Source organism: Choloepus didactylus, chromosome 5 (genome assembly GCF_015220235.1).
Source record: "Choloepus didactylus isolate mChoDid1 chromosome 5, mChoDid1.pri, whole genome shotgun sequence".
Lineage (NCBI taxonomy): Eukaryota > Metazoa > Chordata > Mammalia > Pilosa > Megalonychidae > Choloepus > Choloepus didactylus.
The window spans coordinates 139,383,223-139,406,330 of NC_051311.1; the positions used below are offsets into that span (position 1 = coordinate 139,383,223).

At 41.0% G+C, this 23,108-nt stretch overlaps 1 protein-coding gene across 1 annotated transcript in view; it reads left to right on the forward strand.

Moving 5' to 3' along the window:
- CHN2 (chimerin 2) overlaps window positions 1-23,108 on the forward strand; it is a 297,938-nt gene that overhangs the window by 266,094 nt on the left and 8,736 nt on the right. Inside the window, exons 7-10 of the mRNA XM_037836971.1 lie at window positions 3,131-3,208; window positions 15,165-15,249; window positions 18,564-18,737; window positions 22,946-23,023. Of these exons, the coding sequence (XP_037692899.1) occupies window positions 3,131-3,208; window positions 15,165-15,249; window positions 18,564-18,737; window positions 22,946-23,023 (415 nt within the window). The remainder of the gene's footprint in view (window positions 1-3,130; window positions 3,209-15,164; window positions 15,250-18,563; window positions 18,738-22,945; window positions 23,024-23,108) is intronic.

Consider the following 23,108-nt stretch of genomic DNA (forward strand, 5'->3'; position numbering starts at 1 on the left):
TACAACATGCATGAACCTTGAAGACATCATGTTGAGTGAAATAAGCCAGACACAAAAGGACAAATACTGCATGATTTCTCTTACATGGAATGCTTAAAATAAGGAAATTCATAGAGACAGAAAGCAGAATCGTGGTTACTTAGGTTGGCAGAAGGGAAAAATGGGGAGTTATTGCTAAATGAGTATAATTTTTGGTTTAGACTGATGAAAATAGTCTAGAAATAGTGGTAAAAATTACATGTAATTGTCAATGTGCTTAATATCAAAGAATTGGCAACTTAAAATGGTTAAATGATTTTTATGTTATGTATATTTTATTACAATTTAAAAAAAATTATTAAAGAAAAGGTTTTTCTTGATTTGTTAGCAGTGAAGTTTGGGAGGGCACCCTTATTCCTCCCTCTGTCTTTTTGCCTTTAGTCTAAGGGTTGAAAGCCTTTTGGAAGTCATGCAAGTCATTGAATCCCTGGTTGTGGCAATTGTCCTTCAGGATGGGCCGTGGGAAGAAGGGTTCAGGAGTCTGGTGGAGCCCATCAGGGGAAGCGCACACCCCTGGAAGTTTGGGTCTTGGGAGCGGAGGCATATGGGTGAGTGGTCAGAAGATAGGCCAGGCACCTCACGCAGTCACCTTCTCACACCTTCTCCGCATCCCTGGCTTCCTGTACATAAAAGTACTTTCTGTGAACTTACATTTATTGAGCAGCTACTATGGAATTTTACTAGACACTCTTGTAGGAGGAAACAAAGGCAAATTAGGCATAGAGCATGTTGCAATGAGTGTTCCCGGTCTGGCAGGGGAATAAGACATGTTTAAAGCACTTTAGTATAAGATAGAAAATAATAATGATAAATAATAAAAAATGCAGAAAAAAATGCTATGAGATTTCAGAGGAGATAGCTTGCCTCCAGTGGAGAATTGGGAATAGTCTTTTGGAGAGTGTGGCATTTGAGTCAGAATGTGAATGTTGGTGAAAATGGAGACATGTTGAAATGATGGTGGAATATTCTAAAAAAACAGAGCAAGCTTCTGAGGTGAAAAGTTGAATATGTCAGAGGAGTTGTTCTTATAGGATTTGTGGAGGGGAATGTAAGGAAATAAGATGAGCTGGGTGAAATAAGATTAGTCCGTGAAGAATCCGCAATGCCAGGATGTGTTTAAGCCATGGAGAATCACTGAAGTTTTCTGATCAGAAATAAGAGGGGTGACTGGATCAGGAAGACTGTTGTGTGAACATGTGTAAGGGAGATGGGAGAGATAATGAGTGTCTGAGTTTTTGTGGAGCATGAATGGCAAGGAGGGGGCAGACTTGGCCAATATTTCAGGTAAAGCGCTTGGCAGGACATGATTGTAGGGTGTGGCATCCCATCAGCTTCCTTAGAGAGGCAGCAGTGTATACTATTTAAGAGTGTGGGTACTGGACACAGAGACCTTGGGTTCTAGTCCTGGCTTTCCCACTTAGATCAGTTGGGCAAATTACTTCACTTCTCAGTGCCTCACATTCTTCATCCAAAAAATGGGGATAAAAAGTTCACTTCTTATAAAGGTTAAATGAGTAAGTACATCTAACACATTCTGAATAACACTCAGCTCAACAAAAGTTATCCTGTTCAGCAGTTCAATATAATAACTGACTGTTACTATTATGGGAGGCAATCAAGAGGATGAAATGGGAAGACTGACTTCTGAACCAACCTGGAATGACAGTGATTGCCAGGAATAAAGGATGACACGAGGAAAGGATTTATTTTGTTACTCACCGCAAAGTTGCTTGTAGTGGCTGCAATGTGGAGTCCTGTCTAAGTAGGGGACAGTGTGGAATGTGTGAGCTCTCCATCTATGAAATGGCTCATTCATCTACATTCTTCTTGTTTCCTAGTTCCAAAAGCATTGCTTCTACTGCATTAAACTTCTCTAGTAGATCAAGGGTACTCCTAAGACATCATGATTTCCCTACTTCTATTAATGGGAAGATCAGGGGTCGAAAAATCAATGGTCCCACGGGATACCATCAGCTAGTTGATGCTTTTAAGAGAAAGGAGAACATTATTATAGATGTGGAGATTAACAGAATGGACCTTGAAGATGTTTTGTTTAAAAGAAAAGTAACTATGATATATATTTTGCTTTTAGTTAGGGACTATTGTCTTGTCTGTGGTGGGTTGGTTTTTTCGTTTGTTTTGAGGTGGGGGGGTTGTTTATAGTAAGGAGGGCAGAAGAGACACTAGGCGTATCCTGGGGCTCGATATCCTGCCCCTTCTTCTGAGACTTTGACTGTAGATCTCAGAAAGCTGAAATGCTCTGCTCTTCTTCAGTGCCCATTCAGTGCTCAGAATGTTCTGACTTAATGCATGCAGAATGAAAATCAAGCTTTTAAGTGTGGGAGTGGATTTTAAAAAGGAGAGGCAGGCTTTACCCCTGTAAGATTAAACAATCATCAGGGTTTAAAGGGCTTAATCTGCTGGATCCAGCCCAGGATGGGGTTCAGAGCCCAAGAATAATTGGATGCAGCATTAGGCTTTGACATCAGAGCTAGCTGGGATGTGGGGGGGTGGGAGTGAGTGTGGGAGTGCGTGAAATGCGCTAACAAGTAGGGGAAATCTCTCCTTTGCAGAGTGCGTGGCAAGGAGGAAAAAGCTGCCGGTCCCTGGCTCACTGGCTCCTCCAGTCCCTCAGTGGCTAACAGGATCCCTCTTCTGAGGGTTGCTGAGCGCATGAATGCGTGCTATTGTCCCAGGCACACGCCGGCTTTAGGAATTAGCACCAAACAGGCCTGTCCTTATTTAGATGCAAAGCCCCTTCCATCAGTCAGAAGGCCCTTCCAGGTCACATGCCCGAGGCCACTGCAGACGGGGCGCAGCTGCCTCAAATCTGCCTAACATTAGCAGTGGTTCGAAAAACCCTACAGTGCTGAGCCTCCCGGGCTCCGGAGCAGAGACCAGAAAGATCTGGAATCCAGGCAATATGTTCTCCGAAGATCTGTGGCTGGAAAATGAGAAAAAGTGTGCTGTAGTTCGAAAGTCTAAGCAAGGCAGGAAACGCCAAGAGCTGCTGGCCGTAGCCCTGGGGGTGAAGGTGGGAATGAAAGGCGGCTTTCTGTGGCCCCCTCTCAAACTCTTTGCCTGTCCACAGATCTCCTCCCTGGTCCGAAGGGCCGCCCTCACCCACAACGACAACCACTTCAACTATGAGAAGACACACAACTTTAAGGTAAGCAAGCCTCTGCCTTCTTTCTTCTGTTGTAAAAGGACAGATGGAGGAGCATAGTTTATGACTTCCATCTGGTCTGGAGAAGATAGTGTGATTTTACAGTAAGGAGACAGCAAATTCCCTTGCTTTCCACATTTAACTCATGCTTAAAATCTTCACTTTGGATCACTTCCAACTGGAGACCTCAGAAAGCAGATTGCTTATGCATTTGCTTAGAAAGACCTCTGTGTGTGTTGACTCAGTTCTAGAGAATTAGGCCCATTTCCTCTTCGTCTTCCCATGTCCAGTGAAAGAAAAACAGAGCCTGTACACTCTGTTGCATTTCAAGATCTTCTGTACTTTTCCACTCAGGGTGGCTATAAAGAATGTTGTTATCTCTGAGCAAATGAAAGCAACTTAGTGTTTTGTCTTTTGTTTGCAGTGATGCTAACTCGTTTCATTTATGGGTAGACAGCTGTGAAAGCCAATGATGACAAGAGATACCATCCAGGAGCTTTTGTTTGTGCTCTGGGTGCAGGGGCACCCTTGTCGCTTTCCAAGCTCCCACCAGTCACAGCCTTATCCTGCTTACGATGAGACCAAACAAAAAGAGATAGGGAAGCCTGGCGGGAGTATAAGTGGATTTTCCCCTGTGTATTTTTAAAATGGAAAGATTATCATCTTCATTTCAGACTAGCACTTGCAGGGATGATCTGCTGTCGGAAAATTGTGTCCACATTCCTTTGCCCTAATGTGCTTTGCGAGAAGGGCTGGGAGGGGATTCTGATGCCAACTTGCCTTGCTTGAGATGGTACTGAGAGGTGGACAGAGGTAGAGGTTTTACTCCAGCAAATGGGCTGGCAGTTTGGAAGTCCTGGAGCGTAGTGGTGAAGGCTCCTGGAAGGAAAGAGTAGGCAGGAGAAGCAAACTGAATTACCTTCTTTTTTAAACCCCTGTTTCCTTTAGGGCTAGTAAGTAACCCAAGAGACTGTTGGAATTAGAAAACCCCTCATCAGAGGTGACAAGGGAAACATTTTATTCTCTTGCTTTCCAGTCCTTCATAAGAGCAAATGTAGGTCCATCAAGTAACGTTCATGTTACTTTGATCAGTTTGCTCTGCTTCTGCTTTTAGAAAGCAGAGGCTCTGGCATTTGCATGCTATAATTGAACTGAGGAATGAAATTATTCAGCTCTATCTATTTAGCAATAGGGTGAGGAACTGCGTTATATAGGTCCTCATTGGTGACAGAACTGTTGATTTTTCTCCCATCACTGAATAGTGACACATCTAATTTGCAGCATAAAAGCCTTTATGTTTTTTTCTCTTCCTTATTTTCTGTTTTTACTCTCATTAACTTTTGTGCCTTTTCCTGACTTTTGGCAGAAATCCCTGATTCTTTGCATCCTGTGGATGTACTTAACATGGATGAGAAAATGGATTGTCTCAGACTTGCAAATTCTTTTCCTTCCTCTTGAAAATTCCATACCTTTGGCTTTAAGATACCGTTGTAGTGGTACCCTGCCATGATATGGCTTTGCCTGGAATACCTTCTCTATGTATTTACTGTGAGCTTCTGTTAAAAACACACACACAAATTTGGTGGATTGATACTTTCAAAACTAATTTCTGTCTTTTTAATTTCAGATCTTGGAACAGAAAAGTAATCTTAAGACATTTTAAAACAAAAAGAGATAGTTGAATCTTATTTCTTAAATAGTACCTTGGTTAATGCAATATACTAATATCTATCACTGAAACACACAAACAGCTTTTGGAATGTTTGCTTAAAAGCTCAGAATCTATTCAGTGTGATAACTTATAACTTACAGCTATTGAGAAAAGTCAGAGACTCATACAACTTGTTAGAGGAATATACAAGCCAGACAGGAGTGTTTCTCCTCCACGTTTGAATAGACATCTTTGAGAGACAGCAGCCACTTGAGTAGCTGTAGCCGTTGCCTTGGACATCGGCAGTACTGCTGGTGCCACTGTCCTTAAGAATAAGTGGCTGGGGTGGGGGTGGGGGACTGTCATTCATTGCTCCTTCTGCCCCAGCCAGCCCTCTCCTCGCCACCAGCTAACTTGAACTGGGAACTTTACATAGTCTGGGAACAGCATTCTAAAAGCAGTCTATGTTATAAATAGAGCAGTGGGTTTTTAGAAACAAGCCATCAAACTAACTGAAGGAAGAAAACTCATATCAAAGGCCTCTGATCTCTTGGAATTTGTATTGTAGCTTGTAATTCAATGTTAGATTTTTATTTATTTTGACTTCTAATAGGCTTTATCCTGAAACATTCTTGGTTTGTAACTCAAGTTATCTTTGAACAGTGTGCATGGTGTAGAGCAAGTGCTCAATAAAAAGAACAAATAAACACATTTTAATGTTCATCAGCAAATAAGCCTTGGCAGGCTCTCTCTGCACTTAATTGTTATTTTCAGGAGCCCTCAATAAGAAGGATCTTTGGCCTCACTCTAAAGGACATCCAGGTCAACCTCGGGTTCTGGGCCCCACTGCTAGTTTCCATGGCTACTGAATTAACTTATTTAAAAAGTTTTCATTTGATCAAAAATAGCTTCCTTGCTCTGACAGAAAATGATGAAAGATAGCCATTTGGGGTCTGTTTACCAACCATTTCTTCGTGAAAAGAGGCATGGTAAGAGCTCCAAAAAACTTTAAAATAGCTGATGAACTTCCATTTTTAACAGTTAGATAGAAGTGTCTGATTGGTCTGGCTGATTCATGTTCAGAGTATTTACAGGGCACTTTATAATCAAGTTTATAATAGAGCTATTAGTTAACATTAACATATGTGGTTATGCAGGACCAGCTAAATAATTTTGGGACCCAGTGCACAATAAAAATGCGGGGTCTCTTGTTAAAAAATATTTGTTAAGAACTTCAAGACAGCACCAGCAGAGGATTAAACCACACACGGGGCCCTTCTTGTTGCTGGGTCCTGCGTGATTGTACGGATCATGCACCCATGAAGCCCTACCTGGTCATCCCGTTAGGAAGGACATCACTTACTCTTCCCCCTTAACAAGGAAGGCTCATGGAGGAGATGGCAAGTCAGCCAAAGCTGGGTAATTCACAGGTCAGTTTTAGTTCCAAAGAGGAGGGGGCATTCTGGGCAGTGCAAACGACATGAGGGAAAGCTTGGGCTCAAGAGGAGACTGTAGTGAATCAGCTGCAGGGAGCAATCTCTCCAGGAGAGGGGAAGCACTTCACATTTAGATAATCAACTGGGGTGAGATGGTGGGCCACGCTGAGTGGCCTCTGAGCAGGGCGCCTTCTCGGCTTAGCCTCCCTTAGTCTATGCCTGCTTCACTCTCTCCCTCTGCCCTATTCTCTCTGTCCACCCAGGCACTTCCAGGATACTCTACCCTCACTAGCTGGAATTTGGATGGACAGCAGAGGGCCATAAAGCCCTGAGGCTTGGGGGGTTCCACCCTCCTCACCGTGCACTCCCCATCCCCCTTCCCATCCCTCCCCTCACTCCTCCCTGCCCCTCCCCAAGCCCCACTCACCCTGCCCTTCCTTCCCCCATTCCATGCGGCTTCCAGCTTTGCTTTTCTCCAGCTTGGAGCACAAGCTTGACATGCTCCCTATTTTCTTTGTAAATAGATGGAACTCCCTGGGGGCAGGGTGTCTAGTCTGTTTTATTTACTGCGGAAAACCCAGGCTGTCTGTGTATCAGTCGAAATCATGCGTAGCCCACCTCTCATGACCACCTAGCATTGCAGTTTCCAAGCCTCACCCTCACTCTGTGCCCATTTGCCCTTATCCGTGGCTTATATGCAAAGTCATAAGGCCACACCAGAGAGACCGAGACCCTACCAGGTGTGTCACCTTCACCCAGTTCGGCCAGGAATGCTGGTAGTGCAGGGCGACCCAGGGCTTATATGCGAGGGCCACGTGCCCCAGTTTACTCTGTGCCGGTATCCTGAGTGGTGACTCTCTAGCTGTCCCAGTCAGGGCATAAGCCCAATGGCTGCCCTGTTCTTCATGTCTCCCACTCTCACCACAGACCAAGGCTGCTTCTATAGCATCCTGTCCCATGATGCATCTCAGCATGTTCCTCCTGAACGTGCCTCGCCATCCCCTAGCATTCCTGGGGATCAGGCAGGACCTTCAGGAGCTGAGTCTGTGTCACAGCACTGCCCCTAAGATGCCAGTCCAGGCTGTGGCACACCTCCACCTCCCTGTTTTGAGTTTTGTGGCTCATTTATGGTTTCTACGCCTGTCGTTGCCATTAATAGCCTTTTTATCCAGCCTAATGGTCTTTTACTTTGGAACTGGCCATTTCTGCTTTCCACATGCATGCTCCTCTCTCTTCCTCAACCTCTTTTATCTCATAATAGTGGGTGAACCCCATTGTTCCCTGGGATCTTGTTGGACTTGTCTTCCGATTGGGCTTACAGTTGCCCATCACCTTTTCTGCATCACCCTAGTCCCACCTCTTGGCACCTGGGGAACTGGACTGTGCAGGGGCTGCACCTGCTTGGGCACAGGCAGACTTCACTCCTGAAATGGTTGTGTGCTTTAGGTTGTTTTGGTTAATAATCAAAAAAGGCTCTTTCTGCCAGTCTAGAAACAAGTCTAGAAGGAACAAATCAAAGAAAAGGGGAAAAATCACTCCCTGAATATAAAGCAAGTGGCTCGAAGGGAGACTGGAATAATTATGCTTGGAAATACTGGGATTCTAAAGAAAATGTAGTTTCTGCTCCCAAAGTGCTATGAAGAAAAATCATTTTTTTCTGCCTGCTACTTAACCCTGGCTCCACCGAGATAATTGTTAGAAACTCCTTATATTCAAGTAACAGAACTCCCAGAAACTGTGTTACGCTATATAGATTATTACACATGAGTGTCTCACAGCTCCCCAGAGGCTACACAGATATCAAGCCAAGGCGGAAATGGGAACTGGGAGTACACCTGGACCCAGTTTCTTAGTCTCTCCCTCCTTTTCTCCCTCCTTTCCTCCCTCCTTCCCTCCAACCCTCCTTTTCTCCCTCCATCCTTCCTTCTCTCCCCTTCTCTTACCCCTCCTCCTTTCTTTTCACCCTCTCTCCTCTTCCTCCATCCTTCCTTCTCTCCCTCTCTCCTCTCCCTCCATCCCTCCTTTTCTCTCTCCTCTCCCCCATCCTTCCTTTCTTTTCTCTCTCTCTCCTCTCCCTCCATCCATCTTTCTCTCCCTCTTTCTCCTCCCCCCCTCCTCCTCTCCATCTCTCTTACTCTCCCTCTCTCACTCTCCTGCTGCAGCTGTTGTAGCCACTGTCCTTGCTCTCTGGATATCGACTTCATTTTCTCTCCCTGAACAACAGCATCTTAGTCCACATGGTGGACAGAATATTGCTGCCAGTAATCCCCTGTTTACATGTTACAAGAGAAGGCACAAAATCCCAGTTCCAAATTCCCCAGAGAGAGAATCAGAATGGTCTCTCCCTGCTTCAGTTAACTGGCCATGGCGCTCACCCCTTAGACCAGTAGTTGGAGCTCCAGGGGTGCATGGGGGGTGGGCTATGCCAGATTATGTGTAAAATAAAGGAATCCTGCTGGGAAGCTCCCTGGAAAACATTGGCTATATTCCTTTCCTCAGCGTTTTAAAGGATTCCCCTTAAGGTTTGATGTCAAAGTCCATTCTCTTTCCCCTGGGTTCTGCTTGATATAAATCACATTATGTTATTATTATTAACATTATTATTAATGTTATTAATCTAAATGACTGCAAGCCTGGATATGCTGCAGTCCAGGTTAGTTTTGCCATCTGCCTGGGTGTAAGGAGGAATCTCTGTTCTTTCGGTTCAGTCTTTCATAAAGTGTACCCCTTTGCTGGTGTCCCTTATGGGGCCGGGACTAGACCTCAGCAAAATCGGGAAGTAAATGAGGTTCCTTCTAGCAAACCCTTTACCCTCTACCCCTGAAGTGTTCCTCTTACCCCCTCCCCATGGTTCCTGCCTGTGGAGTGACTCCATGGAACCACCCCTCTGAGACCTGCCAGCCCTAATTTCTAGAACTTAGCTTCTCCTTCTTCTCCCCTTGGTTCCTCAAGGCTTCCCATTCTGCGGATAATGCAACACATCATAGTTAATTTGATATAGCTCCTGCTTCCTGACAAAACTACATAGTAAATTGCCACAAGCCCTTTCTCAGATCTCCATGAGTCATCAAGATTTAATTTAATACTGCTTCACGCAGAGTACATACTCAATTTAAAAAAACGCTCGTTCATGAAAATGACACTTGAATGAATCTAGTAGTCCTGTTTTTAAATGGCTCGTCTTGAGACCTAATGCTTTTATCCAAATGAAGTGCACTCCTGGAAGAGACTTCCAGCAAGTGAGGCAATGATTTTTGGACAAGGGGCTTTGCATAGGTGGGAACTTCTCTGCCTACTAGGGTCTGACTTAAAGCAGAATTGTGAAGGAGGTGACACTTATCTTTTATCTTCTTGGCATATTTTGGTGTAACTGTTGGGGTGCTGCCATAAATCCTTCACATACCAGCAGAACCCAGTGAAGTGAGGATGGGTTTTGACAACAAACCCTACTGTGACTCCTTGCTTAGGCCACACGCCAGCAAAGTGACTGGCTAGGTACTCTCACAGATGTGAATCATCTGCTAATGAGCGTGACCCATATCAAGTCCCCAGCTGCTGTTAATGTCATACTGAGTATGTTTTATTCCCAAGAACACTAAATGTTTGATTCTGGGATTTTAAGTCCAGAGTAGCACGCCTTGTGTGAGGGGTTTAAAAAAAAGCACTATTGATCATTGCATGTATTATTTGGGTAAGAAAAAGAAACTAAACATTCATTCCTTTACTCAGCAAATACTGATCAGGAATCTATTAGATGCCAGGCATCACCAGGTGCAGAAAAGACAGTGATGATATAAGAATGCAACCTCTTCCCCTACTCATGGGTCTCAGCTGGGGTGGTTTTGTTCCACAGGAGACATTTGTCAATGTCTGGGAACAGTTTTTGATTGTCACCACCTGAGGGTTGTTACTGGTAGCGAGTGGGTAGAGGCCAGGGATGCCACTAAATATCCCACAGTTTATGGGACAACTCCCACAACAAAGAACTATCAGACCCAAATGTCAATAGGGCATAGATTGGGAAACTCTATAATAATTTAAAAAAAAAAAAAAAGCAAAAATTCTCAACTGTAGCAAATTGTAAACAGCACTTTGTGTTTCTTAAAGTCTAGAACCAGGGCTGAGCTGGTTATACATTTGGGTGGTGTCTACACTGACCCATCAAAACATATTTGTTATAAAAGCAAAGAATACTTCCTTCCAGATTCAGCAGATGTGAGACAAATAACATCCTGCTCATTTAGACAGATGCAAATCAGGAGAGACTCACTAAATGCCTATGGTTTTGTTTTTTTTTTTTTTTTTTTTCTGACAACTTTTCTTGCTCTTGTTTTCACTGACTGGCCATTCCTGGGCTATTTGTGAAACATGTCTTATCTCCTATAATATCATCTTATTCTGTTTGGTGTGGTTTTTGAATTCCAGGCAGACCATGCCCAGTATAATAGTCTTGGACAGACATTCTTCCTGTCTGGGGTATTTTCTTCCTGTCTAGGGTATTTTAGTTACTGCCCTAAAGTTTGCAAAATGTTCTTTCTCTGAAAAGATATTCTTGAAAATCAATAAACTTCAGAGAATGAAAAAAACTGATCAGTGGTTTTTCAAGATATGGGGTATGGTTGTTGAGAGAGTGGACACAGTAACTCAGAACCCCAAATAAAAAGGGTGCCGAGTGCCCTCCACATTTGTATACAGTCTAGAGATTTTCCTTGTGGATCCAAAAGAAAATTGAACATTATATGAAAACAAACAGTGGCCCATCACAAAAAGGAAATTAGGCAATGGGCCTAAAATAATGTTTAACCAACTTTACATTCCCCTCTGTTCCCATTTTCTTTTATTTCTGTGGAAATGTGTGTTTGTGGGGACACTCTGACTTGCTTGCTATTTGAAGAGGTCTGCCTGCCTTTGTTTAGCTAGGGAAATGAGAACAAAGGCATTGGGGATATTTGATGGGAAAAAATGTTGGTAAATATAAGCGGATCCAATGAAAATTAAATGCAATTCTGATGGGCTTAGTTATTTTTTTTAACTATTGGCAAAAAGTGAAATTTCCGAATATCTGTGATTTGTGTTTCCTGTATTTCCTGAAGCAGTCAATAGACCAGTTTCTATTTTGCCAACTTGAGTAGAGTAAACATTTTAGCTTCTCTCCTAATTTCTGAGCATAGCATTTTCATTTTTATACTGTGGTATGGAGAGCTTTCCCATGAGATTACTTTATCCACTTGATGTTTCAAAGCATAATTTTATGTCACTCTTTTTTTGCATGACCTACAAATAAAGAACACCTTTCAAAAACTAGGTCTAACCCCATGGGCCTTTGCTCATACTATTCCCTCTTCTTGGAATGTCCTCCCTATGTCACCTGCTCCCAGTCAACAACACCATCACTTTCCCACTAATTCAATTTTTCCCAGTCTGGTGAACTCCTATCTATCCCTCAAAGCCCAGTTCAAATATCATTTTCCTCAAGTTTCTCTGGAAGAATGTATTACTCCCTTCATTATACTACCATAGGATCTCCTACATGCTCCATGGTATCACCTGATACATACCTGACACATAATTGGTTGTTTATGTTGTCAGCTTACTTTTGTAGAAAATGAGATCCTTGAGTGTGGGCGGTTCTCTGTTCCTCCAATATGTTTCCACTCTGTATATCCAAGGACTAGTACAGTGCCAGGTTCAAAGTAGGCAATCAGCATATAATTATCAAGTGAATGAATAATAAACAAATAGATGAATAGGTGGATGAAATAGGAAATAATTAATCTCTGTCATCCTTCCCATATATGGATGACTTGATTTCTGACCTTTCCACTCTGTACTACTTGTCTATTTTTCCATTCTGCACTAATACCACAGTGTTCTACTTTCAACTACATAAGTCTTGATATTTGATAGGACATGTTTTCCTACATTATTCTACTTATTCAAAATTTTCTTGGCTATTCTTTGGTCTTCTTTTGTTCCATCTGAATTTTATGATCATCTTGTGAAGTTCTATGAAAAGCCCTGTGGAGATTTTTATTGAAATTTCATTGGATAATTTAGAGTTTACTTTGTCAGGTAATTGGTGTTTTTACAATTTTGAACATTTCCACCCATGAGTATGGTGTATCTTTCTTCTGATGTATTTCCTTCAGGAAAGTTTTCTAATTTCTCCGGAAAACATCTTTCATTTAATTATTTTCTAAGTATTTTAGATTTTTCTTGCTATTGTGAAGGTAGTCTTTAATTTTTATTTTAATAAAATTAGTTATTGCTTATGTATAGAAACTGTACAGATTTCTTCAGATTGCTCTTATATTAAGCAAACTGGATGGCCTCTGTTAGTTCCAAGAGTTTGTCTATATATAGTCTCTTGCATTTTCCAAGTAGACAATTATATCTTATCTGAATAAAGACATTTTTGTTTCTTCTCCCAATCCTTATATCTTGTATTTATTTTCTCATTTTATTTTGACTAAAACTTGCAATATAATACTCTCAAGATACTTTGATAACAAGTAAACTTACCTTCTGCTGATGTTATATATATATTTAGTATCAGTGTAGCTTTTGCATGTTCCTATTGGCTAACGTTTGCTGGTTATGTCTTTTTCTTTCCTTTTACTTCTAACATTTCTGTCACATTATGCTTTAGAGTATGTTTCTTGCAAAAATTTTTAACATCTGCTCTGACAATCTCCGTCTTTTATCTGATGAGTTATAGCCATTTACTTTTATTGTGATTACAGCCATAGTAAGGATTTTTTCCTTTTTTCTTTATTTAATGTACTTTTTCATTGCTTCTTTTTCCTCCTGGGCTTCCAGTTCCTCAGTCCCACCAAGCTCTTTTGCTCCTGCCTCCATACATTCCCTCTGCCTGGAATGCTGTTCACCCCTCCCCACAGAGGGCTGGCTCTTCCTTTTCTTTCAGGCAACTCAAGGTCACCTCTGAGAAGGCCTTCCTGCCCATCCTGTACAGCATCGGAGCCCCTCCTATTCTCTCTAGAAGCAGCCTCATCTTTTTCCTTCAGTAGCCCTTTTCACAATTTTTTGGAGTTGTATTATTTTACATATTATTTTATTATATTTAATTGATCTTCCAGTTTCACCAGTATATTGACAGTTCACTTTGCTGCCATAGTTAACCAACAGCCCTTGTAGAGCATTTCCAGTAAAATATTAAGAAACCTATGTTGCTGAATTTACAAAATGCTCGACTTTTAATAGTACACTTTACAGAAGAATTCTTTTAATACCAAGATCAATCTGAGTGGGCCTCTGAATGAATCCTGGCATTTTGACTGTATGAAAATGCAAGGGCTCCCAGGGATGGTGTTCTCTATACTCCACAAGTAATACTTTGTCATATCTTAGGGTCATTCCCTTGAGCACATATCTCCATTTAAGTAAGAAGATTTTTGAGCTTTTTCCATTGTTTTTCATAGCAGAAACAATAATGGGTGGTTTGCATATGATAAGCTAAAATGTCAAAGGCTATTATAACAATTCATTTTATTATATGGAAACCATGGTCATTAATTTCTCTTTTTGATTAATTAACTTAAATTTTTTCTCTGTTTTTGGTAAACCTTGAGTTCCATTTAGCAGGAACCATTGTCTGTTTTATTTGCCACTTTATGTATGTATACCCAATTTCTAACATTTCTGAATAAAGAACTCAAAACTTAACTATGAAACTATATTTTTTTCTTAGTATACCGCTGAATTGCTTCTTCCCAAAGTGTGACACGTGTTGTCCTGATTTTTTTTTCTTTTTTTAGTAGAAGTAGTATATCAGACCTCTCAGTCTGTTAAAAAATATTATTGCCTATACTTCTTTAATTTATTGATGGAGGTTTGAAACTTTGAAAGACCTCATATAATGTCTTATTTTAATTTTGCAAAAAAATTTAAACCCTTTTCCTGTAAATTTTTATGCCCCCAGATTAGACTGCCTATGATAGTTTTTTGCCTATTATGGCCAAGTTTGCTTGCAAGGAATCCCCTGCCTCTGTTTCTTGGAGTTCTTTAACATCAAAGAACAAGTAGCTTCGTTTTGTTTTTTGTTTTTGTTTTAAATTATGACTTAATAAATGGTCCTGTCACTGGAAGGCCTTTACCTGAATAATTAGAGATAAGACAACCCTTACTTGGTGATATTAAAAATATTTAACAACTGACTAGAGCCCAACTAGTAAGACTGGTGCCCTGGCCAGTCACAGGGACTTCTAGCTCATACACCCTCGGGCCGCTCTGGGGCCTGCTGACACAGCCCTGTCTGTGAGGAAGGCAAGTCTGCAGGCTCTACTGGAGCCTGCATTTTCAGCCAACTCCCAAGTTTTTCTTAATGCCTGTTTTGGAAGTGGCTTTAAGCCTTGGGACCTTTTAATTATCCCATAATCATATCTTATTTATACCTGCCTGGATATTCCATATATGGTGAAACTTCAGTCAAAAGGACACAGTAATTGAGTTCTGCCTTCCAGAACTTGCTGAGCTAAATGCAGGTTGTAGTGACTGGCTCAGGCTATCTTGGATTTTTCCATTCAGCACCTTGTTTGGGGGTGGTAAGAGACTTGTTCCTTAGCTGGTGGCATTTCCCTATAATCTTACTGTTTCTCCACATTCCTTTCTGACTCTGGCATGGGGCCTGGTGGATTGGGGAGGATTTTCAAAGATCAGAGGGCACCTCTGTTTCTTCGGGATCTGTTTGTATCTCTGCCTCTGGGAAGGGAAACTCCAGTGAAGGATGCTCACTCCTGCTGACGCCTCTGTCTCTTAACTTCATCTGTTGGCTTCATAACCGAGGCCTCTGCCTCTGATGACCTGCCTCTGATGACTCCCAATTTTCTGACACTTTTCCTCTTTTGGATGACAGGTCCACACGTTCCGAGGCCCTCACTGGTGTGAATACTGTGCTAACTTCATGTGGGGACTCATCGCCCAAGGGGTCCGGTGCTCAGGTAGACGCGGGACCTTCTTTATCCTTTTCCGGTTAAATACAGTGTCACCATGTTGAGCTGAAAGCCCCTCTCCCAAATTGGGAAATATGCCCAGATGAGCTCAAAGGTCTAGCTCTCTAGAAGGTTCAAGACATCTCCATTGCAAGAATGAGAAGGAATATCTCATGTTTACACAAGGAAAGGAAAGAAGAAAAACAAGCAACATTCCCATAGGCATCTACCTTCATCCCCAAATAGGCAGTAGTCCTTAAAAGAAAAAAATCAATTCCAGTGGAATTGGGTAGACAGAAAAGCCACAGTTCTTTCCCATCCTCACCTTACTACAAAAGACAGGACAAAATAGTAATCCTGGTGAGCATTTATTACCTACCAGGCACTGAGCTAAACACTTTATATTTATCATGCCATTTAACCTAAAGCAGGCCTGGGGGAGGTACAGTTATACTTATCATTATACATAGGAAACTGAGACTTAGAGATAATTGATAATTGCCTTTGGCCACACGGTAAGTGGTGGTACATTGATTCAAAGGCTCTCTGACTCCAGAGTCCATACTGGTTTTTCCTACCATCAGATAAGCAGTGAAACCACACACCTTGATTTGCTATCACATATTTCAAAGTACTTTGAAACTCTCAGTGTTTTTCCAGCTAGAGCTGGACACACACACCCATTGCCAGCATACAACACATCTTATTGAGATATTTCTAATAAAACTGTAAATAGTTGCCAAATTAATGTATAACTAGGCTTCCTCATTCATCTTGCCACATTTTTTCTGGCAAGCAGTTGGGGCCTAGAGCAAGAATAGCTTTCTGTGATGACTGATCAGGTTTCTACCAATACCATGACTGAGTTCCAACTTGCTAGTGGGTATGATTTTTTTTAAATAATTTTTTAAAAATAATTTTTTAAAAATAATTCTTATGAAGCATTTAAAATGAAATAAGCTAATTGCACTGCATTAAGGTGCTCTAACTCCCCATACTGCCTAGCTTGGTCCCTAGGACTGCAACACCTTAGATCTTTCTCCCTGGCTGGAAGGGGCTTTCTGAATTTCTATTGTATAGATGCAGCCATCACCAGGGCCCTTGGGATGATTCAGTCATTCTCGTGGATGTCCATGGGCTTCACTGTGCCTCCTCACACCCCACTATTCTAACAGCTTTACATAGTCCATGAAACACGGGTAAACATAGGCTTGGAGGCAGCTTTTCCAGAAATGTTCCGGATACCCTGTTAGCTCAAAAGACTGACTTGTCGGCAGTCACATGGTATTTCACAGCCCAAACACTGAGCATTGTGGTAGAATAGGTGAATTACCCAGTGGTCATTAATTTGGCCTTCCAGATTATACAAACCAAAAATATTCCTAATTGCTGGTATTACTCAACTCCAGCAGGAAATTGATCCTAAGTCATTAGTAGGAGAACAAAACCCCAGGCTTTTCATCAGCTGGGAGCAGGAATTTTCTCTGGGATGAAAGAGGTTTTTATGTTTGTTTTGTGTTAGTTTTTGTTTTTGTTTTTGTTTTTAAATAAAACACATTCTAAGGTTATATTATTAGTGTTCTCCAATGGCCCCTGCTTATTCTCATATTTCCTAGGAGCAGCAGGAAGGCTAAAAGCTGATCATTAAAGGTTAGGAGGAACTACCATTGCCACTTATCTCTCCATATTTTATATGTATATTTTAAATGAACTAGACTTTATTTATAGCATATGGAGTTCTATTTGCAAAAAGTGAATATTTTTTATTATAAAACATCTTCATTTTAACAAAATATCAGTATTTACACACTATTGCTTCAGATCTTAAGGTAAAGTTTGGGAACATAATTGAAATTACTGATGAAATAACTTGAGAATAGCTGTCCAGGTATCCTTATCTATCATTGTATTTGCTATTTATTTTATTTGCCTTAACTCATATGTAGTGTTTACTGTATTTCATCCACTATTCTGACAACTTTACATATATTATTAACTTATCTAATCCTCATGAGAACCATAGGAGATAGGTGCTATTACTATCTCTTTTGTAAAAGAGGAACCAAACAAGAAAACCAGCCTATTTTATTTATTCAATTCACCAAAATTATCATTCACTAAATATATTTATTGACATATTATGGATATTTTCTTGAGCTTTATTAGATTTTTCAGGTTAGTAAAAGAAAGATGAGTTAGAACTGGCATTGTCTTTGGAAGGAGGATAGCCAATAAACATTAAAATAAAATCACTTGGGAATCACCAGTGATGATTTTATAGAAGTTTAGACCTCTAAAACCCTTGGTTTGGTTAAGTGCTTTTTCATAAAGCAACGGACTACAACATGCATTGTTATACATATATGTATAAGTATGTGTGTGTAGTGTATCCATATAATATTATTTTTCATACCAAGAAGAACAATATTAGATTAGCACTTGGAGTAGGCAGCACATTTACTGTGAACAATTTCAGCATTAAATTTTTATTTCCGGGAACATAGACTGTGCTTTGTTATTGTCAGAGAAATTCTGTCAGTGGATACCAACTGCTAACAAGGCTTTTAATATGTTCATTGAACTTAAAAGCACCTTTTCAACTTTGGATCATGATATGTGCTTTATAAATAATTACTCTAATTATCACGTTACATAGCATTGTTATAAATTGTAAACTCTCAGGTACTCTCGCTGGTGTCCAGATAGGTAGTATTTCCATCTCACAGGTGTCAAAATAAGACAAGTAAGAAGGAATATGTCCTGCTAGAATTGCCAAACACGGAGGAAGGGATTGGAAACTAGGAGTAACTCTCCAGGAAATGACAAGAGGATGTCAGCGATCATGGGCCCCTCAAACCCAAAGATAGAGAGTCCTAAAGAGAGGCGGGCCATGGTCCCACAAAAGGAGCTTCAAGGGCTTAAGGAAAACAACCTAGTGAAGGTCGTAGGTGCCCTTTACAGCCATGACTAGCTCTAGGAATCTAAACCCAACAGTCCACTTGTGGACCCAAAGGGTTCCTGTGCATAAAGGGAAAAAATGGTAACCTACCTAACTGATGACCTAAACAATCTCAGTGAGCCTATCCATTCTTCTGGTCCAGCAACAGACGTGATTTAATGAGAAAGATGGAATTCTCTAAAAGTGCACTGAGTAAAGGTGAATTTCATACTCATCTTGTAGAAAGTGCCACCTCTAAATGGGATGTTCCAGAGTAATGAATCAAAACCTGGGGTGTTTTTATTTGTATCTTTGGTAACATAAGTTTTGTGTTAGGCTTTGACAAAAGTGCTGGGCAAAGCTAATGTGGCTTCTTTGTTTACAGACTGTGGGTTGAACGTACACAAACAGTGTTCCAAGCACGTTCCCAACGACTGCCAACCTGATCTCAAGCGGATCAAGAAAGTGTACTGTTGTGACCTAACCACGCTTGTAAAGGCTCACAACACTCAGAGACCCATGGTGGTAGACTTATGCATTCGGGAAATTGAAGCAAGAGGTTTGGAAAACTCTCCTTACTATAGTGATTCGTTTTATTGTTTACTTTTACTGTTGTCAAGGAAACTTTCACATAATTGTTAAATTGTATGTTAAATTGCCTCTCCACTGCTGTTGCTGAGAAGATGGCCTGTACACCCGCACACATACACACAAGCACACACACATTTAATAAACTCAATCTAACCAAATTATATCATTTTCCATTTCCTGTATAAGCCATGCATATATATATTCAACAAATATTTATTTAGCATTTATTATGTACTAGGCATTGAGGATTTAAAAGCCATAATGCTCACCTTCAAGAAATTCATACTGCAGTGTGAGGAGTTGGAAAGGAAAATAAATCAGAGTTGTAGGTATTCATATTCAAAGCACCATGGAGTCGTAGAAGAAGATATATTAATCTTATTTGAGGATAATTCAGAAAGGGGTAAAGACAGAGATAAGACTTGAATGGAGTCTTTAAAAAGTGCTTCTATGACATAAGTAAAGAAATTGTTGATCAATGCATATATCTCCTACCATATACAAATTCACTCCTAATATTGGTTCTGTTTATTTCAAAGAAGAGTTAAAAGATTAAAAAGACCTATGCAATGAAAAATCAAAGGAGCAAGGAAGATAGAAACATTTCAAAGAAGAGGTTTTTTTTTATATTATGCTTGAGCCATCTTTCCTCTATTTGTACTTTTTTGGCCACTGTTTAGTATAAAAGGTGCAATGATATGGTGGGCTGGGTCTGATTGGGGGGACTTGGATTGCTGGATGTAGCTTGGATAATGGGGCCACATATAAAGCCTTTGTAAGTCTGTACCCATTTTTGCCATGTGTTATTCTGCTACACTTGGAATCCATTATTGGGTCCAAAATTGGCTTATTCTACAGGTAATTATTCATTGGCCAACTCTTCTGTTCTTTCCAAAAGAAAAAAAAAGGAGAACATTGTATATCTCATTATCTCAAACCTTAGAGAGCTAGGAAATTTTCCCCTTTCCCATGGATGATGAATGCTGTAGCTATTCTGCTTCCTTAGGACTTGCTCATTTAATCTCAGATTATAAGATTATAAGAAATGCCTCCTACATTTTGACTGCTGGGCTGTTAGAGGTTAATTGGTGCTTTGGGATCTGGGGATGGTACTGACCTGAGTAAGAGAAGAGGGGTGCGTGCCTAGACCCTGGACAAGCGGCCCGGGGTGCTGTTGTTTAGGGGGTGCTGCAATTTAGGGTCAGATCAACAGCCTCTCAAGAGCCTGAAATCATCGTCAAGACCAAGAGCTGTGCTTCTCTAGGGAGGCTGGGATCATCCCATATTGATCCATATCAGATAGAACTGATAATCCAGGCAAGATTACTGCTACATCTGACGTTTAGAGAGAAAGTCCATCAGGGTCACTAGGTTAAGGAAGCCTAGTACAAGAGCTGGAATAGCACATATCAGGAATATGTATCAGGGAATCACAGCAAAGAGATTGGAGCTAGAGATCTTAGGGGCCTGAAGATGTCAGGAGAACAAGAGAAGGGGTTGGAGGAAAGTGAACATGGTGCTTACATTCAAGCTTTATTGCTACCATTGCCAACATCTTACCCTGTCTTATAGAAATTCCTTTTTGTTTCCAAAATGCTCTTTCATGCCTGTTTGTCTCTACAAGACATGGCAGAGTGAAAAGTTCATGTACTTGAAGTTAGAATCCCAGCCTTGTCTTTGGCTGTAGTTATGGCCTTGGGCAACTTACTTACCCCATTTGAACTTTATTTCCTCATTTGTAAAGTGAACAGAATCCATTGTACCTCATAAAATAGTTGTGAAAGTCAAAATGAGTTGATAATATAAACAACCTGGTGCAGTGCTGTTTTAGTTTCCGTACTGCTAAAGTAAATAGCCACGCAATAGGTTGGTTAAACAACAGGAATTTATTGGCTCATGATTTTGAGGCTAGGAGAAGTCCAAAATCAAGGCACCATCAAGGCGATGCCTTCTCTCAGAAGACTGTCGTGTTCTGGGGTTGGCTGCCAGCGATCCTTGGTCCTTGGCTTTTCCGTCACATGGCAATGCACATGGTGGCCTCTTCTGGCTTCTCATCCAGATTTAACTGACTTTTGGCTTCTAGCTGCTCCAAGTATGGTTGGCTTTCTCTCTCTCTCTCCCTCTCTCTCCTATCTTCCCTATAAAGCCTTCAGTAATAGGACTAAGATCCATCCTGATTCATTTGGTTCACACCTTAACTGAAGCAACCTCATCAAAAGGTCCTATTTACAATGGGTTCACACCCATAGGAATGGATTGGAATTAACATGTTTTTCTGGGGTTCATAGCTCCAAGCCACTACAATGCCCAACATGTAGAGCTCAAACCACATTATTTATTTGCACCTTTTCTTGGAATGACCATCTGCCTTAACTCCACCTCCAAATCTATCTAACTATATTACTTAGTCTGTTGGTTTGAATGCTGCCGCGGAGACCCCCGTATAGTAGTGCCTTCAACAAGACAGAAATCTATTTCTTTCTCAAGTAGCAGTGTGCCAGGGAGGAGTGAAGCAGCCCCCCAAGGGCAGGAACCCAGGCCCTGCACCTTGCTCCCATCATCCCTGAGTGCTCCTTTGTCTCCGTGACCCAAGATGGCTGCCACCATCTCATCTGCATTCAATCAGCAAAAGGGGGGACACACGGAAGAGGGCGAGAACACACGCTTTCCATTTAAGGGCACAATACAGAGGTTGTACTCATCCAGAATTTAATCACACTGGGAAGCAAGGAATATATTCTAAAATTCAAAGTTTCCATTACCACTTAGGACGGAGAGAACGGATACTAGAAGGAATGCTACAGCCTCTGCTACTCTGGCAAACTCCAGGCCAGCCTTCATGACTTCCTTCCTTCCAGCTCTTCAGTCAGACCTTTCCAGCTTCTTTTTAATCAACAGGCAGGATTAATTGCTCACTTTGCTGTACTGCCATATATTGCTGTGTACTTGCATCAGTTGCAGTACAATTGTACTGAGATTTGCTTACACGTGCCACCATTCAGGTCACGGATGATGACACATGGGTTTGATCTTGTGGGCCAACTCCAACTGATCAGGAGCGGTGCTATCCTGAGACCAATTCTGAGGCTTGGTAGGGCTCAGTGGGAAAAACAGCTGAGATCAGTTAAGAATGTCTGCAGGGTCACAGGAGAGAGGAGAGCAGTATATATGCCATGTATTTGTCATCTCTGATCCAGACCTAGTAGTGCAGACCCTTATACATGGCAGATCTTACTCAATAAATGGTTGCCAAATGAAAGAGCAAGAATACACATTAGTTTTTAAGAGACAAGTGTTACCAAGAGTGTGACAGAGCGTACTGTAGCTATAGCAGCAAGAATTGTTTGCTTGTTTTTGTGATGAGTTATAGTTTCAATGGCAGCTACTTTTTGCATATTTTTGTGATAGTCATAGTTTGATCACAGCTGGTGTTTGACATACAAGTTCTAAACTCCATGCCTCTGTCCTTTCTGATACTTTTGGAACCTGGCTAGATAAGAGGGAATATCTGAACAAATCAATAAACTCTAGGAACAGAAACCAGGTCTGGTTTGTTGTTTTTGTTGTTTTAGCCAAAATAAGCAGTAATTGAGTTATCAAAATGAATAATTAGAATTTCATTTTCTTGATTTGCGTACCTGTGTGCTCCATTATCTGAAGTATAAATTAACAATATTATTTAAATGTTTAATGAATTGTCTTATTTATGATAAAAATAAAAGGTTGTAAATTTTTTATTGTTCCATTAAAAAGGATAGTTTTATTACACACACACATATATGTTGTACCTAGCACTGTGCCTACAGTTTAGCACGTGGACTGAGATGATGTTGGGGAGAAAGCTGGGTTGCTGCCTGGGGCAGTAAAATGTGTGTGTCCAGGCAGTCTGATGAGCAAAGGAAGCAGGGGTCTGTGGTTGATGAGAATTTTAAGCACCAGTTAGCTTTGAAAAGCCAAGCAGGAAGAAGACTGCCTCTACATTGGAGGCCACACAAGCAAATGAAGACAAACGGCCCAGAAAATGGAACAGAGTCCAAGTTCTGATATTACAGTGTGCAATTTATAAAAGCACTGAACATATTTTCATTTTTCCTAATAACATACAGTGTAGATATGAAATTAGAGTCTTTTGAAGTTTGGGGTAGCCAAAGTTAAAATCTCTCTTTTTTTTAACAGGATTAAAATCAGAAGGTCTTTACAGAGTCTCTGGGTTCACTGAACATATCGAGGATGTCAAAATGGCATTTGACAGAGGTAGGCGTGCACTTTCTTTAATGCCACCTGACTTCTCAGCACCCTCTCTTTTGGACCAGATTTTATTCATAGTCTTAAATGGGGT